The 24,565-nt window shown below is 45.1% G+C and overlaps 2 protein-coding genes across 2 annotated transcripts; one reads left to right on the top strand and one right to left on the bottom strand.

Moving 5' to 3' along the window:
* The first annotated feature begins 2,232 nt into the window (after positions 1-2,232).
* LOC115540105 (3-oxo-5-alpha-steroid 4-dehydrogenase 2) lies at positions 2,233-11,578 on the top strand. Its single transcript, XM_030351105.1, has 5 exons — positions 2,233-2,605; positions 8,949-9,103; positions 9,596-9,697; positions 10,307-10,457; positions 11,353-11,578. The coding sequence occupies exons 1-5, from the start codon at positions 2,328-2,330 to the stop codon at positions 11,417-11,419; spliced, it is 753 nt and encodes a 250-aa protein (XP_030206965.1). The 5' UTR covers positions 2,233-2,327; the 3' UTR covers positions 11,420-11,578.
* A 1,463-nt stretch (positions 11,579-13,041) lies between these two features.
* On the bottom strand, positions 13,042-24,293 carry wu:fc21g02 (uncharacterized). The gene is made up of 14 exons (XM_030351103.1): positions 24,082-24,293; positions 22,271-22,316; positions 21,915-22,062; positions 20,307-20,364; positions 20,148-20,229; positions 19,672-19,787; positions 18,827-18,995; positions 18,020-18,153; positions 17,587-17,670; positions 17,468-17,491; positions 17,204-17,263; positions 16,211-16,435; positions 15,453-15,536; positions 13,042-15,318 (listed from the first exon to the last, which is right to left on the bottom strand). The coding sequence occupies exons 1-14, from the start codon at positions 24,103-24,105 to the stop codon at positions 15,211-15,213; spliced, it is 1,362 nt and encodes a 453-aa protein (XP_030206963.1). The 5' UTR covers positions 24,106-24,293; the 3' UTR covers positions 13,042-15,210.
* Positions 24,294-24,565: the final 272 nt, after the last annotated feature.

Below are 24,565 nucleotides of genomic sequence, written 5' to 3'. Positions count from 1 at the left end.
ATGTCCAGGGGCTCACTTGGCAACTCTGTGTTGGAGTCCGGTGCCCATTCTACGGCTTAAGAATGAAGGCATGTTCTTTTAAGCGGCATCGTTGAAATTCCTCTCGCCGGCTGGCGAGTTGGACTTGACTGCCAGTATTTCTCTCCCGCCGTTTTTCAAATGGAAAGCGGATTAGAGGGGTTCCTATTGGCTCGCCAATTGACGAGTTGGTTTTGTCTGCTAGTATAGCACTCCCGCCGTTTTTTAAATAAGAAACGGACTAGAGAAAATCCTTAATGGAGAGTCGAACTCCGTAGCTCCGCCCACGGTGGTAGCGGACCTAATGGAAACCGTATTACTCTGGTTTATCTCTTCACTTTTCATGGATTCCATGAAGGACGGATTTGGGTCGGAGTCTTTGCAGACTCACTTTTTTCTCTTGATCATCGCCTTGCTTGATCTAAGAGGAATCTGTTTTTTATTAAGCTGTTGTGTTTTGCACATCCTCTGCTTTTTTGAGTCTTATGTGCCCTGGTGACTTAAGTTTTATTTTTTTTACTAGGGTCCAGCAGGAGTACATTGATTGGGCTCCGCTCGCAGCTTCGCCTTAGCCCATAAGGCGAAGCCTAGGCGGCGTAGCCTACATGAAATAGAACGATAGTTTATTATAACTCTAGTTCTATGATTGTAGGCGTAGCCGTCTAGTTTCCCACCTGCTGTACCCTCCAAATGCTGAAAGAATAGCGTGGAGGATGAGCGGCAGTATGCGCCGCCTTATATACACGGTACCGCGTGCTCGCGCGCACGGGACAAGCCCATAAGGCGAAGCCTAGGCGGCTACGCCTACAATCATAGAACTAGAGTTATAATATCATAACTATCGTTTATTAACTCGAGCTACGTCTCCAGAGCAACCCACTACGGCAACAGTGCACAGTGCCATCTAGTGGCATGAAAATAATACAATAGCGGTAGATATTAACCGCTATTGCAATTAACTGCTAAAACCAGAAAATGGGGGGAACTGTTTTATAACAAAAGCCATTTTCTATAGGCTACCTGTTACACCTACATCAAAACAAACATCAACTTTTGCCTTCCTGCTGTAACCACTAAGAGAGTAAACAAAGGGAAACTTAGACACATTGCTAACCGCACAAATCTCATACCTATTGCCTCCAAACCAAAAACAACCTTAAAGCCTATCAACAACACCATCATAGATTCAGATTTACATTTCGACAGTCACAACAAATCAGTTACAAAATCTGCATATCATCACCTTAAAATTTTAGCAAGACTTAGAGTGCTCATGTCCAGCGAAGATTTACAAAAACGTGTACATGCCTTTATCACTAGTAAGCTTGATACTGCAATGGTCTCCTTACAGGTCTCCCAAAAAAACTCTAAGTAAACTTCAGCTTGTTTAGAATGCCGCTGCTAGAGTTCTAACAAAGACCAAAAAATTGAACATATTACACCAATTCTTAAATCATATTTTATTACTAAAATGCCTTCTTTACTTTGGCTTTATCTTCTATTTTTTTACCAGAAAGTTACATGACCTGATACCAGAGAGAAAGGATTGGGGTTTGAGACCCAAGTTCTGTCTGGGTTAGAGTTCCAGAGAAAGGATCAAATGCTGATCTATTTTACTCATTTCTTTGCATGTTTTCTTTTACTTATCTATTCTTTTATTTATGACAAAGTTTAGATGTGAAGCACTTTGACTCTACCTTGTGTATGAAAAGTGCTAGATAAATAATGTTGCCTTGTCTTGCCTAACTCTTACATTTTATTTGTTTCTAACCATTCATTTTTTTTAACTGGTGTGGATGTTTAGATTGTTTGCTTAATTTAGACTTTTGTACTGTGTTCAAATACTTAGGCCTACACTTGATTTAAGCCATTTCACATTCCCACGCACTGCCCACTCGGCGCATTTTCTAGTCATTATTATTACTCATCAACGCTCAGTCGCTCATACACAACGACAGTACAAAAAAAGTATCACAAAGTTTTCGTGGGTCGCAACCATGGGGAAAAACGCCCCCTGGGCTACGGATTTGATGAAGAAACGCGGATAATGAGAGAGGACTGAACGGACCCCTTTTACATAACCTAGGAGGAAGAGACAGAAAGACAGACCGAGAACGAGACAAATAAACAGATAGCGAGAGAGAGAAAGGCAGAGGAGAGTGACCCTGCGTGAGAGAGAGAGAGAGAGAGAGAGAGAGGGAGAGGGGGGGGAGAGGGAGAGGGAGAGGGAGAGGGAGAGGGAGAGAGAGAGAGAGAGAGAGAGTACTAGGATATATAGCGGGCCCAGAAGAGAGGGGGCACAGACGAAAATGGAGTGTAGGGAGAATTTGGTCCAGTGGCTGTGCTGGTCTCTGCTCCTTGGGGGTCCGCTGGTTTGCTGGGGGCTGCTAACCACGGAAAGGCGGACGCTTTACGGCCGCTACACGAGGTCCGAGGACCGGTGTTTAGTGAACACCAAACTGGTCTGGATGATCCAAGAGGTGCCCTCGCTGCTGGTGCCGCTGCTCCTGCTGCTCAGCACCGAGTCCCGGGCCGGAGTGGGCCGCAGCCTGCTGCTCGGAACCTTCTGCCTGCATTACTTCCACAGGTGGGTGGCCACCCGTCCGGATTTTAAACGGACAGTCCGGTTGCAGCGCCGCCACTACGTGCACACGCAGCACGCGGTTGGGGTGGGAGTGATGATGGGTCGTTCGCGACCGAATCAGTTCATATGAACGAATCTTTAACAAGAACGAACCGAACTGATTCTTCTCTCTCGTGAGATTTGTGTCAACTCCATCAGACACACTAAAAAGGATTTTTAAATTTGAATTATTCAAATCCAACAAGTAGCCTATCTTAAGTTCTGAAGTATGTTGTCATAGTGTTTAGTTACTCTGATTTGTAAAAAATACAATATATAAACTTAAGTTGTGATTTCACACTATTCTGAAAACCCAGATTTCTAAATATTTGCATTTTCAAACTTTTTTTAAATTTAAATATTGTAAAAACAAATTCGTTAAATAAATAAGACACAAGAGGATGTAGATCAGATGGTCCTTGATTACAAAAACAACATAAACTGAAGGAAGAATTATCGTTCTATTTTTTCCAAAAAATGAACAAAAACATACATCTGACACTGTTGACGAAGATCTGATGGTGTTGACGAAAAACTGACTTTGTTGACAAAAGATGTGGGTGCATTGCTGATTATTGAACAAATGTGCTTTTTAAACATACTACTAAAACTACTCCTTGTTATTAGAGTATTGAACTTACTTTTAAGCTAATTATAATAATCATATTGCACATACAGGGTCATCCTTAGCCAGTTGTCATTTACTTGGTCTTCATACTGATTTTCTTTTTTAAAGTGGCGTGTGTGTGTGTGTGTGTGTGTGTGTGTGTGTGTGTGTGTGTGTGTGTGTGTGTGTGTGTGTGTGTGTGTGTGTGTGTGTGTGTGTGTGTGTGTGTGTGTGTGTGTGTGTGTGTGTGTGCGTGTGTGTGGTTGGGTGTCTTGGATGTGTTATCGCCCTGCACGGCCTACTTCATACTGGGTGTGATCTTAAATTGACATTCCTTAACAATAATACTGCAACACAAAATCTGTAGCTTAGAATCAGGTTCAATTAGCTTACTTAAGATTTCATTTTTGTCTAACCTGCACTTGTGCCTTGAGCAACAGGCGTCGGACATGCTCATTCTCTATGAAGTCCATCACATCAGGGGCTATGCTGTAGATCTCTCGTGTTCCTAATTGGACTGGTGATGCACTTCCCATTAGTTTCACTATGATGTCTTCAACTGGGCAGAAACAGACATCCTTCGTGAGAAGCTTAGGCTGATATTTGCTGTTGGACCATGGGGATACAAAAACTCCAGTTTCACATCTTGCTGCTCAGTATCCACAGCAATGGTCTTGGCTAGCCACCAGTGGCCATCATATACTACTGCTAGCCAGTCTCCATTATTAAGGCTGCTAAAAGTCGTAACTTTCACAGTACCCTCGGGACTTTCACCACCTTTCAGAGGCTCCTCATCCAACTTCTCCTCCATCACATCTTCCATTTCCAGATCCCTTTCCATATCCCCTCCCATCTCTTTTTCCATGTGTAACCTCGGTAAAAATATGTTAAAATAGATATCCTGTCACTTTAACAAAGTGCAGTGGATTCAGCCATTCAGAATGGCTGTAATGTTGCGCATACGTGAATTCTCAAATCAACGCGAAATTTCCAGAGAAGCTAGACGCTATTGAACTAGAACCAGTGAGCAACATAAAGTTAAGAACCAAAACCTTGTTGTTAACCTTTATTTTCCATTTTTGAAAGTGTTTTATGTTACCGTTCCGTCTATAGAGATAGACTGTGTTTTATTTGAACTTTGATGTTGTTTTTGGACTGAGAAAGCGTCGAGTGACTTGAGAGTTCTGAAGCCACGTTATGATCGACGAGAGAAGATGGCGAGCCTTTCCCAATAGGAGCTGAACTACTATCGGTTGGCATCTCCCAGAATAGTCTGGGACACGCTGTTCGAATCAGAATTGCGGTAGGACTGTTTGGTGCCATCGTTATTTCGACCACGAGTGGATTATATTTTTGCGATATTAACCCAACGCGCATGCGGTAAGGGTGGACTCATTCACCCCACACACGGACTGGACTACACAACGTGGTCAGTTTTGTTAGCATCCATTGATTGCACGGACGGCAGTGTAATGTCAAGCTTGAATGCTTACTACGGTTGCATGTTTTATTGAATTGTTGAACTATGAACATTGTCGGTGAACGTTATCTTTGTTATTTTTGTTTCATTGTTATGTTTACTGGTAATGTCATTGCAGCTAATTATATGATATAACTGAACCGAAGCTCACTGGTTCCGTTAGCATATAACTAGCAACTAGAAAACCAAATATCTGATTACTTGATTCTAAATAGGCCTATTGCAGCTATTGCAGTTTGACCCATTGAAATTATTGAAACTAATTAATTACAAATTAGAGCAAAATAATATTGACATAGGAATTAAAAATACATTTAATGCTAATTACATATAGGATTTAAAGAAAATCTTGTTGATAATGATAACTGTGAAACTAGAAACTAAATAACTTTAAATGCAACTTTAAAGGATACCTCACTTGAAGAATTTCCTTGAATTTAATTGATATTTCTGACAAGAGATTTACAAGTGTTCCAATTGCATTTAACTGCAATTGTTGTTGATCAATGTATGTGTATGTAATGTAACTGTCTTAAGGTACCACTTTTCTATTTGTATTCTTTTCTACAAACTTATATAAAAAAGCAGGCATTTAAAACTTATCTGATGGTCTGTGGTGTTATTTTGCTGTAATTACTGTTAACTTCTACTGCTCCCTACGTAACCTGGAGACTGGTCCTAATTCACTCTAACTTAACTACAGCTCGTAGTAAGTGTTACACGTGTCCTCCAACAACATGGCCAAAGGTCTTTTCTTCGCTGCCCTCCTTGTATAACTCTGCTGTTTCTCTGGGTAGCCATGTTAATAGAAGGTAGCTGGGCAGAAGCACTGGCAAACCAACATCTTGCTGCAAAAGCAGGATAGTTGTCTTTGGTAGATCTTGTTATTCTGTGGGATGACCTGATGTATTTGTCTTGTTGAGGGAAACTGTTTGAGAGGATGCATGAGAAGTGTATCGTATCTTCGCATGTTTTCTTCTGCAATGTGGTACAGCTGAACGCTCTTCAGACTGTTTGAGACCTTTTCAAAGAATGTGTGTCCATATTGGTGTCCACCAATGCCGCCTGGTGCGCCCTTACCATGGGAAGTGGGGAAGAAGTTCCATGTTGCTCTTTCAAACCCCAGTGTAGGGGGGATACAAGACAGAAGGGAAAAAAATCTTCTTGTTCTTATTAGGGCTGTCAAAATTGCTCAAAAATGACATTCGAATGTTCGTTTGGAAAAAAATCACGAATTCGAACTATTCGAATATCTGGTTGCCTATTTTACGCAGTTGCCGTCAATATGTCAATAATGCGACAAAACCATGGTTCAAATTAGCGGGATATATATATATCCTATAAACAGCCCAGTAACGTGGAGGCCTAATCATGAAAAGCCACAACTTTGTATCGCTTGCATTTCACCACCACACCTGCAAGCGCGCAAACTATAGTAATCTGAAGAAGACGCCCGTTTCTGAATGTTACAAAGTATGCTAGTGGTAACGTTCCTTGCTTTGCTTACCAAGTTACCATTTATCGAGAAGGCCTATTAAAATCGATAAAGAAAAATATGCATGTCGCCTACGTCTTCCACCATGCCAGCGAAAGGGCACTTCGCACAACGCACCGTTCGGATTCATGAAAAAAAAGCTGTCTCGGACTTTGCCGAGAACATTGCGTTATAGCAGCTTTCACCAGCCAGACTACTAGCTCCCTGAGCTCTACTTCGGATGCTTATTGAATGGCATATCCGAGCCGGAATACCTATATCCAAGTACGGAAACCCCGAGGGGATAAAATACATTCGCTCTTCACAATACTAGTCTGTTACACTTGTACCGCGGGAGTGTTTTTTCACATTCGAATATTATGAGGGACATCGCGAACAGACAGAGGCTCATTCACAAAGCAGATAGAGGCGCTTGTTCCGCGGGAGTGTTTTTTCACATTCGAATATTAATTTTCACCGTCGAATTCGCGTTTTTGGATACATTTCGAACGAATATTCGAACTTCGAATATTCGTTGACAGCCCTAGTTCTTATACTGTTTTCTTGGACCATCAGACCAAAAGTGACCGGTGGTAACCTGTGGATATCTCGTTTTGATATGTTTTAGGACTGTATCCATTTGTCAAGATTGCTGCAGCATCCTGTCTCTTTGACTCTGAAAGTGTACAAAACCCTGCCTTTCCAACCTTAATGTAATACATTCCGGTATGTAGCGTTATCTGTGGCAAATTCTGTCCAAAATGTCAGGCCTGTACTTCAGATTGATACTTGCATCTCCAGGATTCTGAAAAGTCAACGTGAACAATTGCTGTACTTTCTTCACAAGTCTCAATTGTGTTTCTGTATTCTTTTGACTGGTTTTGCACTAAACACACATGTGTTATGGTTTCATTTCTGAGTATTTGCACATAGAGTTACAAGTACACAACATTGTTTGAATCTCTGAATTCCAAGGGACAGAACCATATCCTCAAACGGTGAAAATAGACTCAATACAATACAGATGTTGAGAAACCAGGCCCTGCCTCCAACATCTTGGGCAAGAAGCAACTAGTAAGAGACACGATATCAGACGAAAAACATACCCTGTGGCGCCAACTTAGATTCTTTGTCGCGTTTCAAATGATAATACAGGAAACATGTGGGGAACTATAGACAAAGGACATTATCAAAGATGTATAAGACCAAGTTTACAACATTAACAAATCATTTGATTGCAAGTTATACATTTGATTATATTGTTTTGCTTCATTGGGTTTTATACTCTTATTTTATATATATATATATATATATATATATATATATATATATATATATATATATATATATATATATATATATATATATATATATATATATATATATATTTAATACGTTTTGTTTGATTCTGTTTACCCAAATCTGATTCCTTAGCAGATAAATCACGCACTTATTATTATTTTAACATGGACAGTGTACATTAATTAACATTCCTGTAAATGCACCCGAATTAGCCAGAACGCTAAATTCCTCTGTTGTCCCTTACAGCACCTGGTATTGGCAGGCGGTTTCCCATCCAAGTAGCCAGGCCCGACAGTGCTTAGCTTCAGAGATCAGACGAGATCGGGCGTGTTCAGCATGGAATGGCTGTATTTGCATTTACAGAAGGCTGCGCACAGTAAACGTGAACCGCTACCCTCTTCACCTGCTGCTAAGTCAACGTGAACCTTGAAGTGCTGAGTCAACCTGATGCTGTTTTCGTGGTGGTAAAGCTGCTTCAGTTCAATAGTTTAGCTTCGCCTTGGAGAGTAGGTTATAACAGCGAATGTCTAATATAGGCCTCTGGTTATAAGCTATGCTAACAGTAATGATGGTACAAAATCCCAGCTCAGACACGTAGCACGTCAGGTTGAATATCTGGACCTTGACTGCGCCCCAGATTTATTGGCCAGCTCATGTTTTCTTTGCTGAGTCTACCACATGGGTCTGGCCCCCCTCCTCTTCAGGCCTGAACTAGATATAGCCCTAGTTCATGTTAGTAAAAGTAATCTAACTGCAATCACTACCGTAATTGTATTATTTGACGATAAGCCATTTAACAATCCCACAAACTCAGGATCGGCGTTTGCTCACAGTTGAAAACTTGAAACTGATGAATCCGTAGGCCTATTTCAAGCTCTTGGAGCTTTGTCAATTAGTAGCCTACATACATTTTATATCTATGTAGGCTACTAATTGACAGATTTGTCTATACACTTTCAAATCTATATTTGACAAATTCACTAATGTCAGTAGGCTACATATTTATTGATGATTTTACACCTTTCCAAATTGAGCTAGTTACGCAACTCTCAACTGAAGTTTAAACTGTATGTGGGTGGCTTACTGTGTGTTCAACATGTTACCTTGCTGTAGTTTGGTCTGGCTTTGCGAGACTACCCTGATGGTGAATAAATTGTTGTGCAAATGTTTGAATTCATGTTATGATTTAATTTTGAACCCAGTAGAATATTTTGCATGGAAATGGCCACAGACCCTGGATCCACACACACACACACACACACACACACACACACACACACACACACACACACACACACACACACACACACACACACACACACACACACACACACACACACACACACACACACACACACACACACGCAACGCAAATATGTATTTTATTTATAAGGCATGACATTCAGGCAGAGGAGACAACTTTGAATGTGAAATACTTCCCCAGGTCGTTCATCTACGCCTGGCGGACCCGCGGGCGGCCGTTTCCTGTCCACATCGCCGTAAAATCGTTCATCTTCTGCGGCATGAACGGGCTTCTGCAGGGACACTACCAACTCCACTGCGCCCCCTCCTGGCAGAACCCCGTACGGATGGCAGTGGGTGGGTCTAGGGCGGCCAAGGCCCCTGTTTTTAAATGACCATGAATACGATTTACTAATGCATTTATTTGGTAAGACAAATTATGAAAAGACACTTACCTTACATAAACTAACCCTATGCTCAAAGCACACTTGAAAATTATAATAAAAAACCGATAGAAAGTAGAAAATAATCTTAGTGGCTAACTGTGTTAAGCAAATTAAACCACTTTTTGGTGTGCATACTATCAATGCATATTGTTCTGGCCTTACTGTGTTCCTGTGCCAATATTTTATTTATATTTGATATGTGTGTGTGTGTGTGTGTCTGTCTGTCTGTCTGTCTGTCTGTCTGTCTGTCTGTCTGTCTGTCTGTCTGTCTGTCTGTCTGTCTGTCTGTCTGTCTGTCTGTCTGTCTGTCTGTCTGTCTGTCTGTCTGTCTGTCTGTCTGTCTGTGTGTGTGTGTGTGTGTGTGTGTGTGTGTGTGTGTGTGTGTGTGTGTGTGTGTGTGCAGGTCTGCTTCTGTTCTTTGCAGGTCTGATAATCAACATCCACAGCGACCATTTGCTACGGAGCCTTAGGAAACCAGGAGAAGTCCACTACAGAATCCCCAGAGGTACCAATACCCACCGTACTACAGTACTACCACAGTACTCACACAGTGTTACGATACCAACATAGTACTACAGGACTACTCACAGTAATACAGTACAATTCACAGTACTACAGCACTACTAACAGTACTACAGCACTACTAACAGTACTACAGTACTAACACAGTACTTCTAACAGTACTACAGTACTACTAACAGTAATACAGTTCTTCTAACAGTACTACAGTACTAACACAGTACTTCTAACAGTACTACAGTACTAACACACTTCTAACAGTACTACAGTACTACTAACAGTAATACAGTTCTTCTAACAGTACTACAGTACTAACACAGTACTACTAACAGTACTACAGTACTTCTAACAGTACTGCAGTACTAACAGCATACTACAGTGATGACGTGATACTACAGTTCCAGTGCAGTCCTTCAGTACTGACCGTGTGATGACGTGATACTACAGTCCCAGTGCAGTCCTTCAGTACTGACCGTGTGATGACGTGATACTACAGTCCCAGTGCAGTCCTTCAGTACTGACCGTGTGATGACGTGATACTACAGTCCCAGTGCAGTCCTTCAGTACTGACCGTGCCTCCTTCATCCGGCCCTAGGGGGGATGTTTGAGTTTGTGTCGGGGGCAAACTACTTCGGGGAGATCCTGGAATGGTTTGGCTATGCTGTGGCCGTCTGGTCGCTGCCTGCAGCCGCCTTCTTTCTCTTCACCAGCTGTACCATCGGCCCACGAGCCATACACCACCACAGGTATACACCTACACCCATACAGGTGCCTCACCTGCACCACCATAGGTTACACCACCTACACCTGCACCACCATAGGTAACACCACCAACAGCTGAACAAACATAGATTACACCACCATCACGTGCACCACCATAGGTAACACCACCTTCACATGCACCACCATAAGTAACAGCACCTTCACCTGCACCACCATAGGTAACACCACCAACATCTGAACCACGATAGATTACACCACCTTCACCATGCACCAGTTCACCTCCACCTCTGTACATAGAGAACACCCTGACGGATGACCACAGCTATTATGGGGTGTCTTATACGATGACTGCGGAGGAGCGACATGAGCGGTCATGAAATATGAACTAGATATAGCCCTAGTTCATGTTAGTAAAAGTAATCTAACTGCAATCACTACCGTAATTGTATTATTTGACGATAAGCCATTTAACAATCCCACAAACTCAGGATCGGCGTTCGCTCACAGTTGAAAACTTGAAACTGATGAATCCGTAGTCCTATTTCAAGCTCTTGGAGCTTTGTCAATTAGTAGCCTACATACATTTTATATCTATGTAGGCTACTAATTGACAGATTTGTCTATACACTTTCAAATCTATATTTGACAAATTCACAAATGTCAGTAGGCTACATATTTATTGATGATTTTACACATTTCCAAATTGAGCTAGTTACGCAACTCTCAACTGAAGTTTAAACTGTATGTGGGTGGCTTACTGTGTGTTCAACATGTTACCTTGCTGTAGTTTGGTCTGGCTTTGCGAGACTACCCTGATGGTGAATAAATTGTTGTGCAAATGTTTGAATTCATGTTATGATTTAATTTTTGGATCCTCAAGCGAAGTTAAGGCCTAATGTGTTTCTGCTCTCTCCTCAGGTTCTACCAGCAGCAGTTCAAGGACTACCCTCAGTCCAGAAGAGCCCTGATTCCTTTCCTTCTGTAGAACCTTGCATACAAGTTGTATTGTTTTCTTCCGTGTGCGGACATTTAAAAAAACAAACACCAGCAAACGTTTTTTTTTATCCCACTTTATTTGTTATGAACAGCAACAATTTCACACAGACTTTGTTTGAGAGTTGAATAAAGGCAAATTGAATGGTTACACAGGTGTTTGTTAGTGTAGATGGGGGCAAAAGAGTAAGAAATGTCGCCCCCTGTCTTCTGGAGGTAGAACTGGAGAACCGTTATATCCTACCAATAAATTGGTCAAGAACTACTATAAATTACGACACATTCCCTATAGTAATACAAACATCTTCTACTTTCCAATTTAAAAACTTAAAACACAAGGTTGACATGGTAAGGCCCGTGGTATTCAAAGATCATAGATTAACAGATGCTTAACTCGCTCTCACACACACACACACACACACACACACACACACACATACACACACACACACACGCAAAGCTGAACCAGGAGAACTATGGCTGCGATAGGAAAGCATTTCAGAAAAAAAATAAATTTGAGTGTCCAGGCAGACAAACTTAAAGGTACGGAGTGTAGAATTGAGTGGCCTCTAGTGGTGGGGTTGCAGATTGCAACCAACTGAATTTTCATGGGATTATACACTAATTTAAATATATATTAAATTCCTTTTCTGCTAATTCCGTTCCACAAGGCTGCAACTTTAAAGGTTGTATCAGCAATTCTAGGCCAAAACAAAAATTATCACAATCATCTGATCTTGAGTATGATCCGGTACCTGCCCGCCCCAAGAGCAGGCCGTCAAAAAAAACACGTCTCGGTAGGCAACCTATGCTCCGAGATCGTACACAAAAACAAATAGTACTACCAACCACTCACACCTAAATAAATACTATTCCAACCAAAAACCGACAAGGAGTGGGTGTTGTGGGGTTTTGCGCTGCGTTCATCATGTTTTTTACGGGATGCAGGAAACACGGAAGGGAGGGGGTTTGTTTGGGATCTCGCTTCAAATACCAACAGAAGTGACGTCACCCAACAACGCTGATACATCCTTTAAAGCAGAGGCTTTATAAAGATACTTGTTACTGGACTGGTCGGACCAGGTGGACTGATTGTGTGTCTCTATACAATACCCAAACCCCAGTCCAAACAAAGAGGCAGACAGAGAGGCCTTTGTCCATGGTTATTTTACACCTGATGTAAATGTAATAGCTGCCCTGTTCTCCCAAGGAATCAGATTGAAATTAGATTACTTCATGTTTCAGTGACAGGCTTCTTTAATCACCAGAAGTCAACTTTGAAGAGTTGGGGGGAGGAGAATATCTTCTCATTAGGCTAGTCAATGGCCTCGCTCCACTAGGGCAAGTGGCCAAGGGGTACAAAGAAGCATCTGTTAGCTACCATTCAGCAAACCTTCCACTAAAAATTCCTTTTAAATCAGTAATTATGTTAAATCAATCAATTTAAAGACACAATGTGTTAGATTTAGCCTCTTCCAGTTAGGCCAAAGACCTTCAGAATTTTTATAGCAATGAACTGAAAAACTGTGACGCGTACTAGCATAGCTCGGCTGGCTTGTTGGCATGTGGGGGAGAGGTTTTGGGAGTGTTGACGGTAAGATTCTTGTAAACAAAGAGAGAGGACATCCTTTTTATTGATAGAATATATCAGTTATAGGACAATATTTCAATCTCTGACTGTTGCATCGAATATAGATGTGTCCAGTTAATTTCACGCTAGAAGCTATTTGAAATATTACACTTCACAACTTTATTGATGTGTAACATATCCAGTCCAGTTCCAGCTATCTGCTATCCACTCCAGATCCAACAGATGTTCTGCCTTCTACTTCTGTTATTTGAGCACTTCGATTCTGGCAATTTATTTAACATTGTTAAACCAAGCCATGATGAATCTCAGGCCAAAAAACAACCCCAGTAAAACTATGAGGTATTGCATTGTCTTGTGAGTTTGGCTATCAGCGTTGAGATGAGAAAAAAGTTAGAATGAAGATTCAAAAGGAGAATGAGCCAACCGTTTGACCTCATCAAGGCGACTTCATGTAGAAAATGTTTGAGTTGAAACTCTGCAAGGCCACTGAGGACGTTGCTACTTGCTAACGTCCGGACTAAGCATATTGTTTCCGTTGTATACAGTTCAACTGCCGTGTAGTGAAACAGCACCTTGCTTCAGAAGCTCCTGTGGAGACCAGAGGCCGATCCACCACGGAGAGCCACCATATTACGCTACACTAGACTTAGGTGGAAGGCATCTGTGATCCTTGAATAAGTGACCTCAACTAATCGCAAAACTGTTCTGAAGGTATTGACCTTTGGTGTACATATGTAGCACTAGGCTATCGCTTTATCCACGTCAATCTACTGGTTTACGTTTCTTTCATTTGTTTTCTTGGTACCTTACTTTCCTTCCACATCAACATTCAAAACATTTCTTGGTTATTTACGGATGGTATAGATGATTCACAACAGGGGATATAAAGACCCTACCGATCACTGCAGTAACACTTTACAATTGATCCACTGATCCATGTAAAAATACTACCAGGTAACATTTAATCCTCAATCCCAATGCTTAATCCTAACCCCATACAAGGCTAATCTCTATATATGTAACTCTAACCCTGTCTAAAATAAATCATCATTCCAATCTCGCACCAAAGAAATGCTAAGGGTTAGGAATGAGCAGTAAAACCCTTTTTCCAACTCATCTCAAACCCTTAACCAAAGTAGGACAGTTATTCCAACTCATCTCCTACCCATAACCAAAGTAAAGCCCTTAGTCACACTCATCTCCTACCCATAACCAAAGTAAAGCCCTTAGTCACACTCATCTCCTACCCTTAAACAAAGGCCTAACAATACACACAAAGCAGAGCGGGAAAGAAAGCTAAAAAACAAGGATGTATCCGATATGAATAACTATGAATACATCATGCATACAAATGTTGATTATTCGATAAGCATGTATTTAAGCGATAAATATGTATCTAATTAACCCGAATCCATTATTTAAACACGTTCTATCGTTTAAACATCAAACATGGCTGATATGCTCAGGTTAAATCAGCTGGTGGCACCACTTAAGGGGCCCGGCAGGGGCCCCAGGGGGGGGGCACCAGGTAGGGGTACCAGGTGGGGGACTAGGTGGGGGCACCAGGTAGGGGTACCAGGTGGGGGACTAGGTGGGGGCACCAGGTAGGGGTACCAGGTGGGGGACTAGGTGGGGGCACCAGGTAGGGGTACCAGGTGGGGGACTAGGTGGGGGCACCAGGTAGGGGTACCAGGTGGGGGACTAGGTGGGGGCACCAGGTAGGGGTACCAGGTGGGGGACTAGGTGGTTGGACTAGTGGGCACAAGGTAGTGGACAAGGTGGGGGTACCAGTTGAGGGGACCAGGTGGTGGACCAGGTGGTGGACCAGGTGGTGGGACCAGGTGGTGGACCAGGTGGTGGACCAGGTGGTGGGACCAGGTGGTGGACCAGGTGGTGGACCAGGTGGTGGACCAGGTGGGGGACCAGGTGGGGGACCAGGTGGTGGGACCAGGTGGTGGACCAGGTGGTGGGACCAGGTGGTGGACCAGGTGGTGGACCAGGTGGTGGACCAGGTGGTGGACCAGGTGGGGGACCAGGTGGTGGACCAGGTGGTGGGACCAGTGGGCATCAGGTGGGGGACCAGGTTGGAGTACCATGTGTTGGACCAGGTGGTGGACCAGGTGGTGCACCAGGGTGGGACCACTGGGCATCAGGTGGGGGACCAGGTGGTGCACCAGCTGGTGGTCGCTGGGTTACAGGAAGTTGGAGGAGTTGTTCTTTCCTGTGTCGACCTCGAACTTGTAGGTGGAGTCGCCGGGTTGGGTGGGGTTAGGAGGCACTGGTGCTGATGGAGCCTCCACCTGGAGGGGCAGGGCAAGGCTCAGAGAGTGAGTGAGTGAGTGAGTGTGTGTGTGTGCTTACGTGCGTGTGTGAGTGAGTGACTGAGTGAGTGATTGACTGAGTGTGTGTGTGTGTGTGTGTGTGCGTGCGTTACCTGGGGAGCCAGCAGCGGGGCGTTGGCGGGAGCAGAGAGTGCGGCGTCGCCCGGTGGAGCGGAGTACATCGCTGGAGCGTAGCCCTGGAGACAAGCAGTCTTTTAGCCCGCAAACCTCCAGCAAACACGTGTTCACTGACTGGCCTCTCACACTCAGGGTTATCTCCGGAGAGCCGGGTCTGGAGATGACCCGGAGTGGCCCTTACACACGCCACATCGTTCATAAGCCGCATCAGGCGTGATCAGTGATCACACACAGTCCGGAGGTACCCGGAAGTGCATCGGAAGTTCGGAAGATACAGCGGAAGTGTGTTTTGTTTACAACGCATCGTGGATGAGGCTACCCACTCCGCAACGCTGACTCTTTCTGCTGTGCTACTCAGTACTCCCCATGTATTAAGACGTAACCGCGCTATCAACAGAGGGAGTGGAAGCCGAAGGAAGGACGCGAAAAAAGTAGAGTACAGCACGATTCGAAGCAGCTCCTGGTTTTGCGCCAGTCGCACGATGGGAACGCCGTTCGCACTCCAGAGAAACGCCCACTCGCTCGCTCGTTCTCAAATCACACTCGGGGCCTAGTCAACTCTGGGTGAACTCCTGGGTGGAGGAGGCGGGAGGCGGGAGGCTCCCTGCTCCCCTTGGGTGGAGGAGGAGGGAGGCGGGAGGCTCCCTGCTCCCCTTGGGTGGAGGAGGAGGGAGGCGGGAGGCTCCCTGCTCCCCTTGGGTGGAGGAGGAGGGCGGTGTGAGGCGGTACGTACCATTGGAGCGGCGCCGGGCTGGTAGGGTCCAGGCGCCGGGACATTCCACTGCGTGGGCTGGGCAGGGGGGTACACCGGGCCAGCAGGGGGGTACCCCGGGCCTGAGGGGGGGTACCCCGGGCCAGCGGGGGGGTACCCCGGGCCTGAGGGGGGGTAGGACGGGCCAGCGGGGGGGAACCCCGGGTCCACAGGGGGGTACATGGGGTTCACGGGGGGGTAGGAGCCCTGCAGGAGTGAGAAGAGCAGCAGCACGTCCACTTCCTGTTAGCGTGCTGCGGTGGCCACTAGCAAGCACCCTCCTGTGTTGTCAGGTTAAAGGTGAGCTCAGGTGATCTCTCATTCAGTAGTCCTGGTGGGCTACCCCAACCTCCGGAACACGGTGTCGCTGAAAGGTTCCCCTGCACCACAAGCAATCCCTCTGGGGGAGGGCTCTGTCCCAGCGACCCAGGCCGGCCCACTATTTGCCCGATCAAAACTGAGCTCAGCACAATAGTCCGTAGATCAGTAGCATATACTGCTGCTAGTGGGTTAGCATTGGTTCTGCTGTAGCATATACTGCTAATAGTGGGTTAGCATGGGTTCTGTTGTAGCATATACTGCTGCTAGTGGGTTAGCATTGGTTCTGTTGTAGCATATACTGCTGCTAGTGGGTTAGCATTGGTTCTGTTGTAGCATATACTGCTAATAGTGGGTTAGCATTGGTTCTGTTGTAGCATATACTGCTGCTAGTGGGTTAGCATTGGTTCTGTTGTAGCATATACTGCTGCTAGTGGGTTAGCATTGGTTCTGTTGTAGCATATACTGCTAATAGTGGGTTAGCATTGGTTCTGTTGTAGCATATACTGCTGCTAGTGGGTTAGCATTGGTTCTGTTGTAGCATATACTGCTGCTAGTGGGTTAGCATTGGTTCTGTTGTAGCATATACTGCTGCTAGTGGGTTAGCATTGGTTCTGTTGTAGCATATACTGCTGCTAGACGGTCAGCTACACGTACCGGAGAAGGCTGCGGGCCGTTCCACTGTCCCCCAGCTGGAGGGGGTTGTACCGCCGGACCCTGTTCACACACACACACACACACACACACACACACACACACACACACACACACACACAAACACACACCCACACACCGCACACACACACATGTAAAACGTTTGTGTCTGTGTCTGTGTCTGTGTGTGTGTGTGTGTGTGTGTGTGTGTGTGTGTGTGTGTGTGTGTGTGTGTGTGTGTGTGTGTGTGTGTGTGTGTGTGCATACCGTATTGGGCCCATGGTAAAACACCTGTAAACACAGACAGAAATGTTATCACTTATTGAGCGGTACCTGAGTGGTTCTGGTTGTTCCTGTACTCACGGGAGGGGGGGGGGGGGACTCACCGTGGGCTCCCCAGGACCAGGTTGATAGGAGGGGGGAGGGCCGGCTGGACCTCCCGCAGGGGAGTACTGCCCCACCGGGGTCGTCTGGAAACAGAGAGGAGGGGTTGATTACTCGCTTAATTAATACATGCGGAATTTAACTAAATAGGGGGTGGGGCGTAGGGTGGTGGAGGTGTGGGTGGTGGAGGTGTTGGTGGTGGAGGTGTTTTGAGGGGGGGGGGGGGGGGTTACCTGTAGGGTGGTGGAGGTGTGGGTGGTGGAGGTGTTTTGAGGGGGGGGTTACCTGTAGGGTGGTGGAGGTGTGGGTGGTGGAGGTGTTTTGAGGGGGGGATTACCCGTAGGGTGGTGGAGGTGTTTCGGGGGGGGGGGGGGGGGGGGGTACCCGTAGGGTGGTGGAGGTGTTTCGGGGGGGGGGGGGGGGGGGGGGGGGTACCTGTAGTGTGGTGGAGGTGTAGGTGGCTTTCTTCTTGAAGATCTTCTTCCTGCAGCAGCAGCAGATGCCAGCTGGGATGCCCATGAGCAGCAGGAGGGCCAGGAGGGGGTTCCCCCCGCTGGAGTCATGGTGGTCTGGAGCCCCCCCCACACACACACACACACACAGCATTAGCATTGGCATCCGCCCTGCCAGGACCCACTCCTGATCTTAGCATAGCATAGCAGTAGCATTAGCATCTGGTGACCTTCGTTAAGTTATTTTAAAAGAGAGACAGAGAGAGAGAGAGAGAGAGAGAGAGAGAGAGAGAGAGAGAGAGAGAGAGAGAGAGAGAGAGAGAGAGAGAGAGACAGACAGACAGACAGACAGACAGACAGACAGACAGACAGACAGACAGACAGACAGACAGACAGACAGACAGACAGACAGACAGACAGACAGACAGACAGACAGACAGACAGAAAGACAGACAGACAGACACAGAGAGAGAGAGAGAGAGCGAGAGCAAGAGAGAGAATGTGTCACACCAGATATAGACTGTGTGTGTGAGGGGGTATTTAAGGCTCAGGATTTTTTACATTATTAGGCTCAGCTGTGTGAGTATGTACACATAGTGGTATGTATCTATATAAATATAGCTCTACATATACCTATATCTATGCATCTATATATAGTGGTATATAATATATATACTGTATATATACCTATATATATATGTATATATATACAGTACATATATATATCTATGTGTCTCTTCAGAGTGGTATATATATAGATATAGCTCTATAGATCTATCAGGAGTTGTACCCGTGAGTTCCATGCGTACGATGGACACCACGCGGTCCCGGCGGTCCAACAGGGTGTAGTGACCCACGTCGGTGGTGTTCACCTCCCGGATGTCAATCCTGGTGTGCTGCGGTCGCACCCGGTCGTGGTAGTCCAGGTGGTCCAGCCCCACCGGGGCCCCATCCCGCACCTACACACACACACACACACACACACACACACACACACACACACACACACACACACACACACACACACACACACACACACACACACAGACACAGACACAGACACAGACACACACACACAGACACGAGTGTTCAGCTTCCTTCGGATCTGGCCCCTCGACTTTCAGCTATAACTATCTGTCCAGACATCTTTCTATGTATCGATCCATCATTTACATTTACATTTACATTTAGGGCATTTAGCAGACGCTTTTTATCCAAAGCGACTTACAATAAGTACATTTGTCATAAGAAGTGCATCAATATATCGCTGTCGGTACAGTAAGGATGTTCATAGAACCAAGTGCAAGTACAACCATAGGCTAACCAATTCCCTGTGTAACAGCAATGATAGCAGCTACTGCAGTTGCTACACAGTTAAAGTACTATAATACAATACAACACAATACAATACATGTACAATGGTGGCCAGAAGGGGGAGGGTGGCTATGCAGAGTCGAGGTGAACAGGTGAGTCTTGAGTCTTTTTCCATCACAATCCATCACTCATCCCTCCATCCAACCCTTCCCATCCATCTCTAATCCCTCCATCCAACTCTCTTTCCATCCATCATATCTCTCCATGCTCCCCCCCCCCCCCCCCAACAAAGCGTTACCAGGGTAACCCCTGTAGCGTTACCAGGGTGATGTTGATGTTTTCTCCAGAGAAGCGGAGGGTGGCGTCACTCAGCTCGATGCCCTCCAGAGACACAGAGAGATCCTCCCCAGCAACACACTTCGTAAAGACGTGTCTTGCTGCTCACAGACAGGCAGAGAGAGACAGACAGGTAGAAAGTCAGAGAGGTAAAGGGAGACAAACTTTTTTTTCAAAGTTTAAGCTACACATCAAGCCCCTGGAAGTTGCTCATGGGAAAACTTAGACAGTTCATGTTTAACTTGTTAATACTAGCAGGCTAGCCAAAATAGACTGGGAGGTAGTGGACTAGTTGATTTAACGAGTAAATACCAGCAAGCCAGATTGAAAAGACTGAGAGGATGTGGAATAGTTGAGTGAACTAGTTAATACGAGCAGGCTAGCTGGAATAGACAGAGACAGACGTAGTGAACGAGCAATTAACTAGTTGAGTTGGTTAGGTAATAACCAATGACACGTACGTGTTACGGCTACTTTAACACTGGACACCTCCTTTTGCCAGAAGTCTTTCTGGATGTACGTTCCCTCGTCCGCGTACGTCACCTACACATCACATTACACTCATTAGTAACACAGTATCTATGAATAATGACGATTAGATAATGACGTAACGTGCTGACCTTATCCAGAGTCCAGCGGCGGTCACTTCCCGTCGTAAAAACACTCCCTCTTTTCGGCCTGCGGGGAGACACAAGCATGCGACTATTGTACGGCTCTAGTCATACTGGACGGGTAGCAGTTACAGTACTGATACTGTAGCAATACTCTAGTAATAGGGTACTGGTACCAGTACTGTTACTGTAGTAATGCCGCTTTTCCACTGCATGGTACCAGCTCGACACAACTCGACTCGACTCAGCTCGCATTTTTTGCGTTTCCACCGCGAAAACATGGTATCTGGTACCTGAAGTGGCTGCTTTTTCTAGTACCGCCTCGCTCTAGGTTCCAAGCGAGCTGAGCCGATGCTAAAAGGTGACGTCGGCAGACGGCCGGCCACTGATAGGCCAGAGAGTGCGACGAAGTCACGAGAGCGACATGACAACCATGCTGGTAACAGCCATAGCAGCGCCACAGCCAACATATTCCACTTCTTCAACTTATTCAACATGCCAGCTAATAATACGAACACGAATACCAACGCATCGATGTCATCCATTGTTGTTTTGTGGGTTCTGTCCATGTGTGGGTTACGTAGGTGTTGTTTGCGTCGCGTACAAAAATACGTCACGGCCCTTTCACGCAGCCGACCCCGCGCACGTCCAGGAGGTACTATTTCCGGTGGAAAAGGACCCGTGCTGCTACCGTGTCGAGTCGTGTCGAGTCGTGTCGTGTCGAGTCGTGTCGAGTCGTGTCGAGTCGAGCTACATGTGCGGTGGAAAAGCGGCATAATACTCTAGTAATACGGTACTGTATACTGTTACTGTGTGGTAGAAATTAACCTCACATTCTATGTTAAACTATGATTATTATTAGGCCTACATATCATATATATATATATACTTTAATGGTGGAAAAGAGCTGATCACCTTTAGCCTAGATGTTATGTGCCATGTGACACCAGTGAGTAAGTCCAGTTCATTCCCATCTGATTTGCCATGTGGCACCAGTAAGAGAGTCCAGTCTACTCCCATTTTTTATGTACTCTCTGAAGACAATGCTTACATTCACACGTGTGCATCATCTCTGTTTGTATAAGGATAATATATGTTCTAAGGTCACATTGGGATTCAGAAGACATAAGAGTATGCTGACATCCACACAGTATGACCCTGATGGGAAATTCTATGCACATCAATATTTGATGAAAGTCCAACTTTGTATTGTGTAAGAATTGGGGATATAAGGAGCTGGCCGGGATTCATTCAGTAGTGTGTATTCACGGATACCATTCGGCTTTGTTGTCTCTCGTTTGCGGGTGGCAATAAACTCTCCATCTATACTTGACCTGGACTCTCCGATTCCTCTTTGCTTATAGCTAGTTGAAGTGAATTAGATAAGTTGTTGTTATTAATGCTACCACAACTGTAGTAATACGGTACTGGTACCAGTATTGATACTGTAGCAATACTTTATTAATACAGTACTGGTACCAGTACTGATACTGTAGCAATACTTTATAAATATGGTACTGGTACCAGTACTGAAACTGTAGCAATACTCCAGTCATACGTTGCTGATACAAGTACACTTCCTGTAGTTGTATTACTCTAGTCAGACAGTACTGGTACCTGTGCTGGCCCTTCTCCCAATAGACGTCGCTGGCCACAGACTGGCCTGCAGGGATGAACTCCAGTCGCTCTGAGGTCTTAGGGAGGAAGATCTTCAGCTGCCGGCCGTGAGCCAGACGCTCATGGAGGTCATTTTTAGCAAAGCATTCTGGGAGAAAAAGATCCGGTCAAATGTCAAAGAGGTGAGGGGGCTTCGACGTTAACAAAAAACATACGAACGGGTGAGAGAGAGCAAGAAACACATACACAGACAGACAGTGAAAGAGCGAGAGAGAGACAAAGAGACAGAGAGATCGATGGAGATAGATATAGAGAGTGGGCCAGAGAGAGACACAGAGTGAGTGGGAGACACTCACCAGCACTGAGGATGGCTCCCAGCAGAACCACGACACAGCCCAACATCTACACAGAGAGAGAGAGAGAGATTATTGTTCTGCTGCTTCTGTAAATATATTTCAGTAGGCGCAGGCAGACCTCATTCAAGTACAGTATTCCAGTGACTGGCCATCTCCTTTCCTTTGCTCTTCTGTCCTCAGTAAGAGGCTTGCTATTGTTTGGCCACACTGATTTTTCGACTTAGTTTGGGTTCTGTAGGTGCTGATTGAGTTTGTGGTTTGGTTTAGTTGTTCTCTGTTTTGTTGTTTTGCCCCTCTAATGCTACTCGTATCATCAGGGCTCATGCGTGTTTTCCCAGACCAACCAAGTGTCCGGTGCAGCCAGGAGACAGGGCCAAGTGCCAGCTCACAACTCATTTGAATTGAAACGAAAACAGTGGCACATACACACCCAGCGTGTGTTTGGGTGTCACAGAAAGACAGACATTCAGTGTGTTTGTACAAAACAAAATGTAAACTTCATTTTGCCAAACCGATCAGAAAAGCTCCTTGAGTGGGAGCTGTGTGGTGGACACTGGGTTACTAGCCAAGGTGTTCCAACTGCATGGTGAGATACACTCATGAGGAGATTAGTTACAAGCCCTGGTGAATCCACTGTATGGTAATAAACACTCATTAGGAGATTAGTTACTGTGAACACATCGTGCATGTGTTTATCAATCACTGTGACTGGGAAATGTTCTGGTTTGTGATAATAAGTTTAAAACAAGTTGTAAGCTAGCTTACTGCAAGCCAGTTGTAAATAATGATAACACACAAACACAGTCAAGACAAGACAAGAAATAAAGAGGAGGCAGAGGCTTAATAACAAAGCCTCCCCATCAAGAGAAAGGTCATGTTATATCACTTAACAAATAACTTCGCACACACCTTTAAACCAAGCCTGTACCAACACCCACCATGTCAGTCAGACGGGGGAGGGAGTTTGAGAGACAGAGACGGAGAGAAGAGACAGAGAGACAGACATAGAGAGAGAGACAGAGACATAGCAATAGAGACAGAGAGAGACTGAGAGAGAGAGAGAGAGAGAGAGAGAGAGAGAGAGAGAGAGAGAGAGAGAGAGAGAGAGAGAGAGAGAGAGAGAGAGAGAGAGAGAGAGAGAGAGAGAGAGAGAGAGAGAGAGAGAGAGAGAGAGAGAGAGAGAGAGAGAGAGAGAGAGAGAGAGAGTTATATTTCCAGGGGGATGGACAAGGAAGATCCCAGCCGAACACCAGATGAATGTCGGCGGACACAAAATACAACTATGGACGTGCCGAGCGTGCAGCATCCTATAATATATGATCGAATATCTTAGTCTATATCCTAATATACATTAGCTCATATATTATCCATATCCTTATGACTCATATATAATCCATATCATTCTGCGACCCTCATATTGTATATATATAGCACGCTATATATATATATATATATATATACACACACACTATATAAATAGTATATATATAAATAAGTAGTATATATTATATATATATATATAGTATACCGTATATTGTTATGTATTGAATTGCAAAGCAGTGAGAACCGTGAGAACCGGAGCGCCCTCGTCCTTAGGGCGAGGCAAGGCTCTCCCTCGCGTGCTGACCGGAGACCGGAGACGCGCCTTTCGCCGGGGGAGCTTTCCCGTCCCAAAACGCCCTCGCACACACACACACACACACACATCCACACACAGGCGATTGTGCACGACCAAGTCTGCGGACACAATTGACGCTGTATTCATGGGTCACAATCACACACGCATGCAGCAACAGTAGGCTATGTCTTACCTCAAACGCTGATTTTCCGTTCATTCCCTTGACAACATTCCGTAAAACACGTCTGACGGAAGAGGAGGAAGATGGGGGAAGGGGTAGCAGGGCGTGTGTGCGTATGATTGTGTGTGCGTATTATTGCGTGCGGATGTGTGTGTGCTTGTATCGGACGTGTTGTTAACCATCGTACTGACGGATAGAAGCGAACAATTGTACCGTGCAGGAAGGAAATTTGGAAAAAAAAAATGCAAGAAATGCATGTGATGCATTATTCGTTTTTTTTCTTAAATCAAACCCCACACGACATTCAGCGGTTTTCTTCCAAAACTAAGAGCCACAGGCAACAATAAATACCATGAATGATGTGTGAGACAGGCACATCATAAAATATAATGAAACCCACTGACTGCTACTACTTGCCAAGTAATTATTCATCTGCACGAAGTAGAACGCTGTGGTTCAGCAGGGGCTTGGCTATTGCAACTTCTAGTTTTCAATC

This window comes from Gadus morhua, chromosome 3 (assembly GCF_902167405.1).
Source record: "Gadus morhua chromosome 3, gadMor3.0, whole genome shotgun sequence".
In the NCBI taxonomy this organism is placed as follows: domain Eukaryota; kingdom Metazoa; phylum Chordata; class Actinopteri; order Gadiformes; family Gadidae; genus Gadus; species Gadus morhua.
The sequence above is the reverse complement of the archived record's forward strand: the minus strand, read 5'-3'. Positions and strand labels throughout refer to the sequence as shown.

Excerpts from the sequence above, each read along its gene's own strand:
- LOC115540105 (XM_030351105.1), top strand. The coding sequence starts at position 2,328 with ATGGAGTGTAGGGAGAATTTGGTCCAGTGGCTGTGCTGGTCTCTGCTC. Across the intron at positions 2,606-8,948 it reads TGCCTGCATTACTTCCACAG|GTCGTTCATCTACGCCTGGC; the intron begins GTGGGTGGCCAC and ends ATACTTCCCCAG. Across the intron at positions 9,698-10,306 it reads CCACTACAGAATCCCCAGAG|GGGGGATGTTTGAGTTTGTG; the intron begins GTACCAATACCC and ends ATCCGGCCCTAG.
- wu:fc21g02 (XM_030351103.1), bottom strand. The coding sequence starts at position 24,105 with ATGAACGGAAAATCAGCGTTTGAG. Across the intron at positions 18,996-19,671 it reads AAAACATCAACATCACCCTG|GTGCGGGATGGGGCCCCGGT; the intron begins GTAACGCTACAG and ends GTGTGTGTGTAG. Across the intron at positions 18,154-18,826 it reads CGTACGCATGGAACTCACGG|ACCACCATGACTCCAGCGGG; the intron begins GTACAACTCCTG and ends GGGGGGCTCCAG.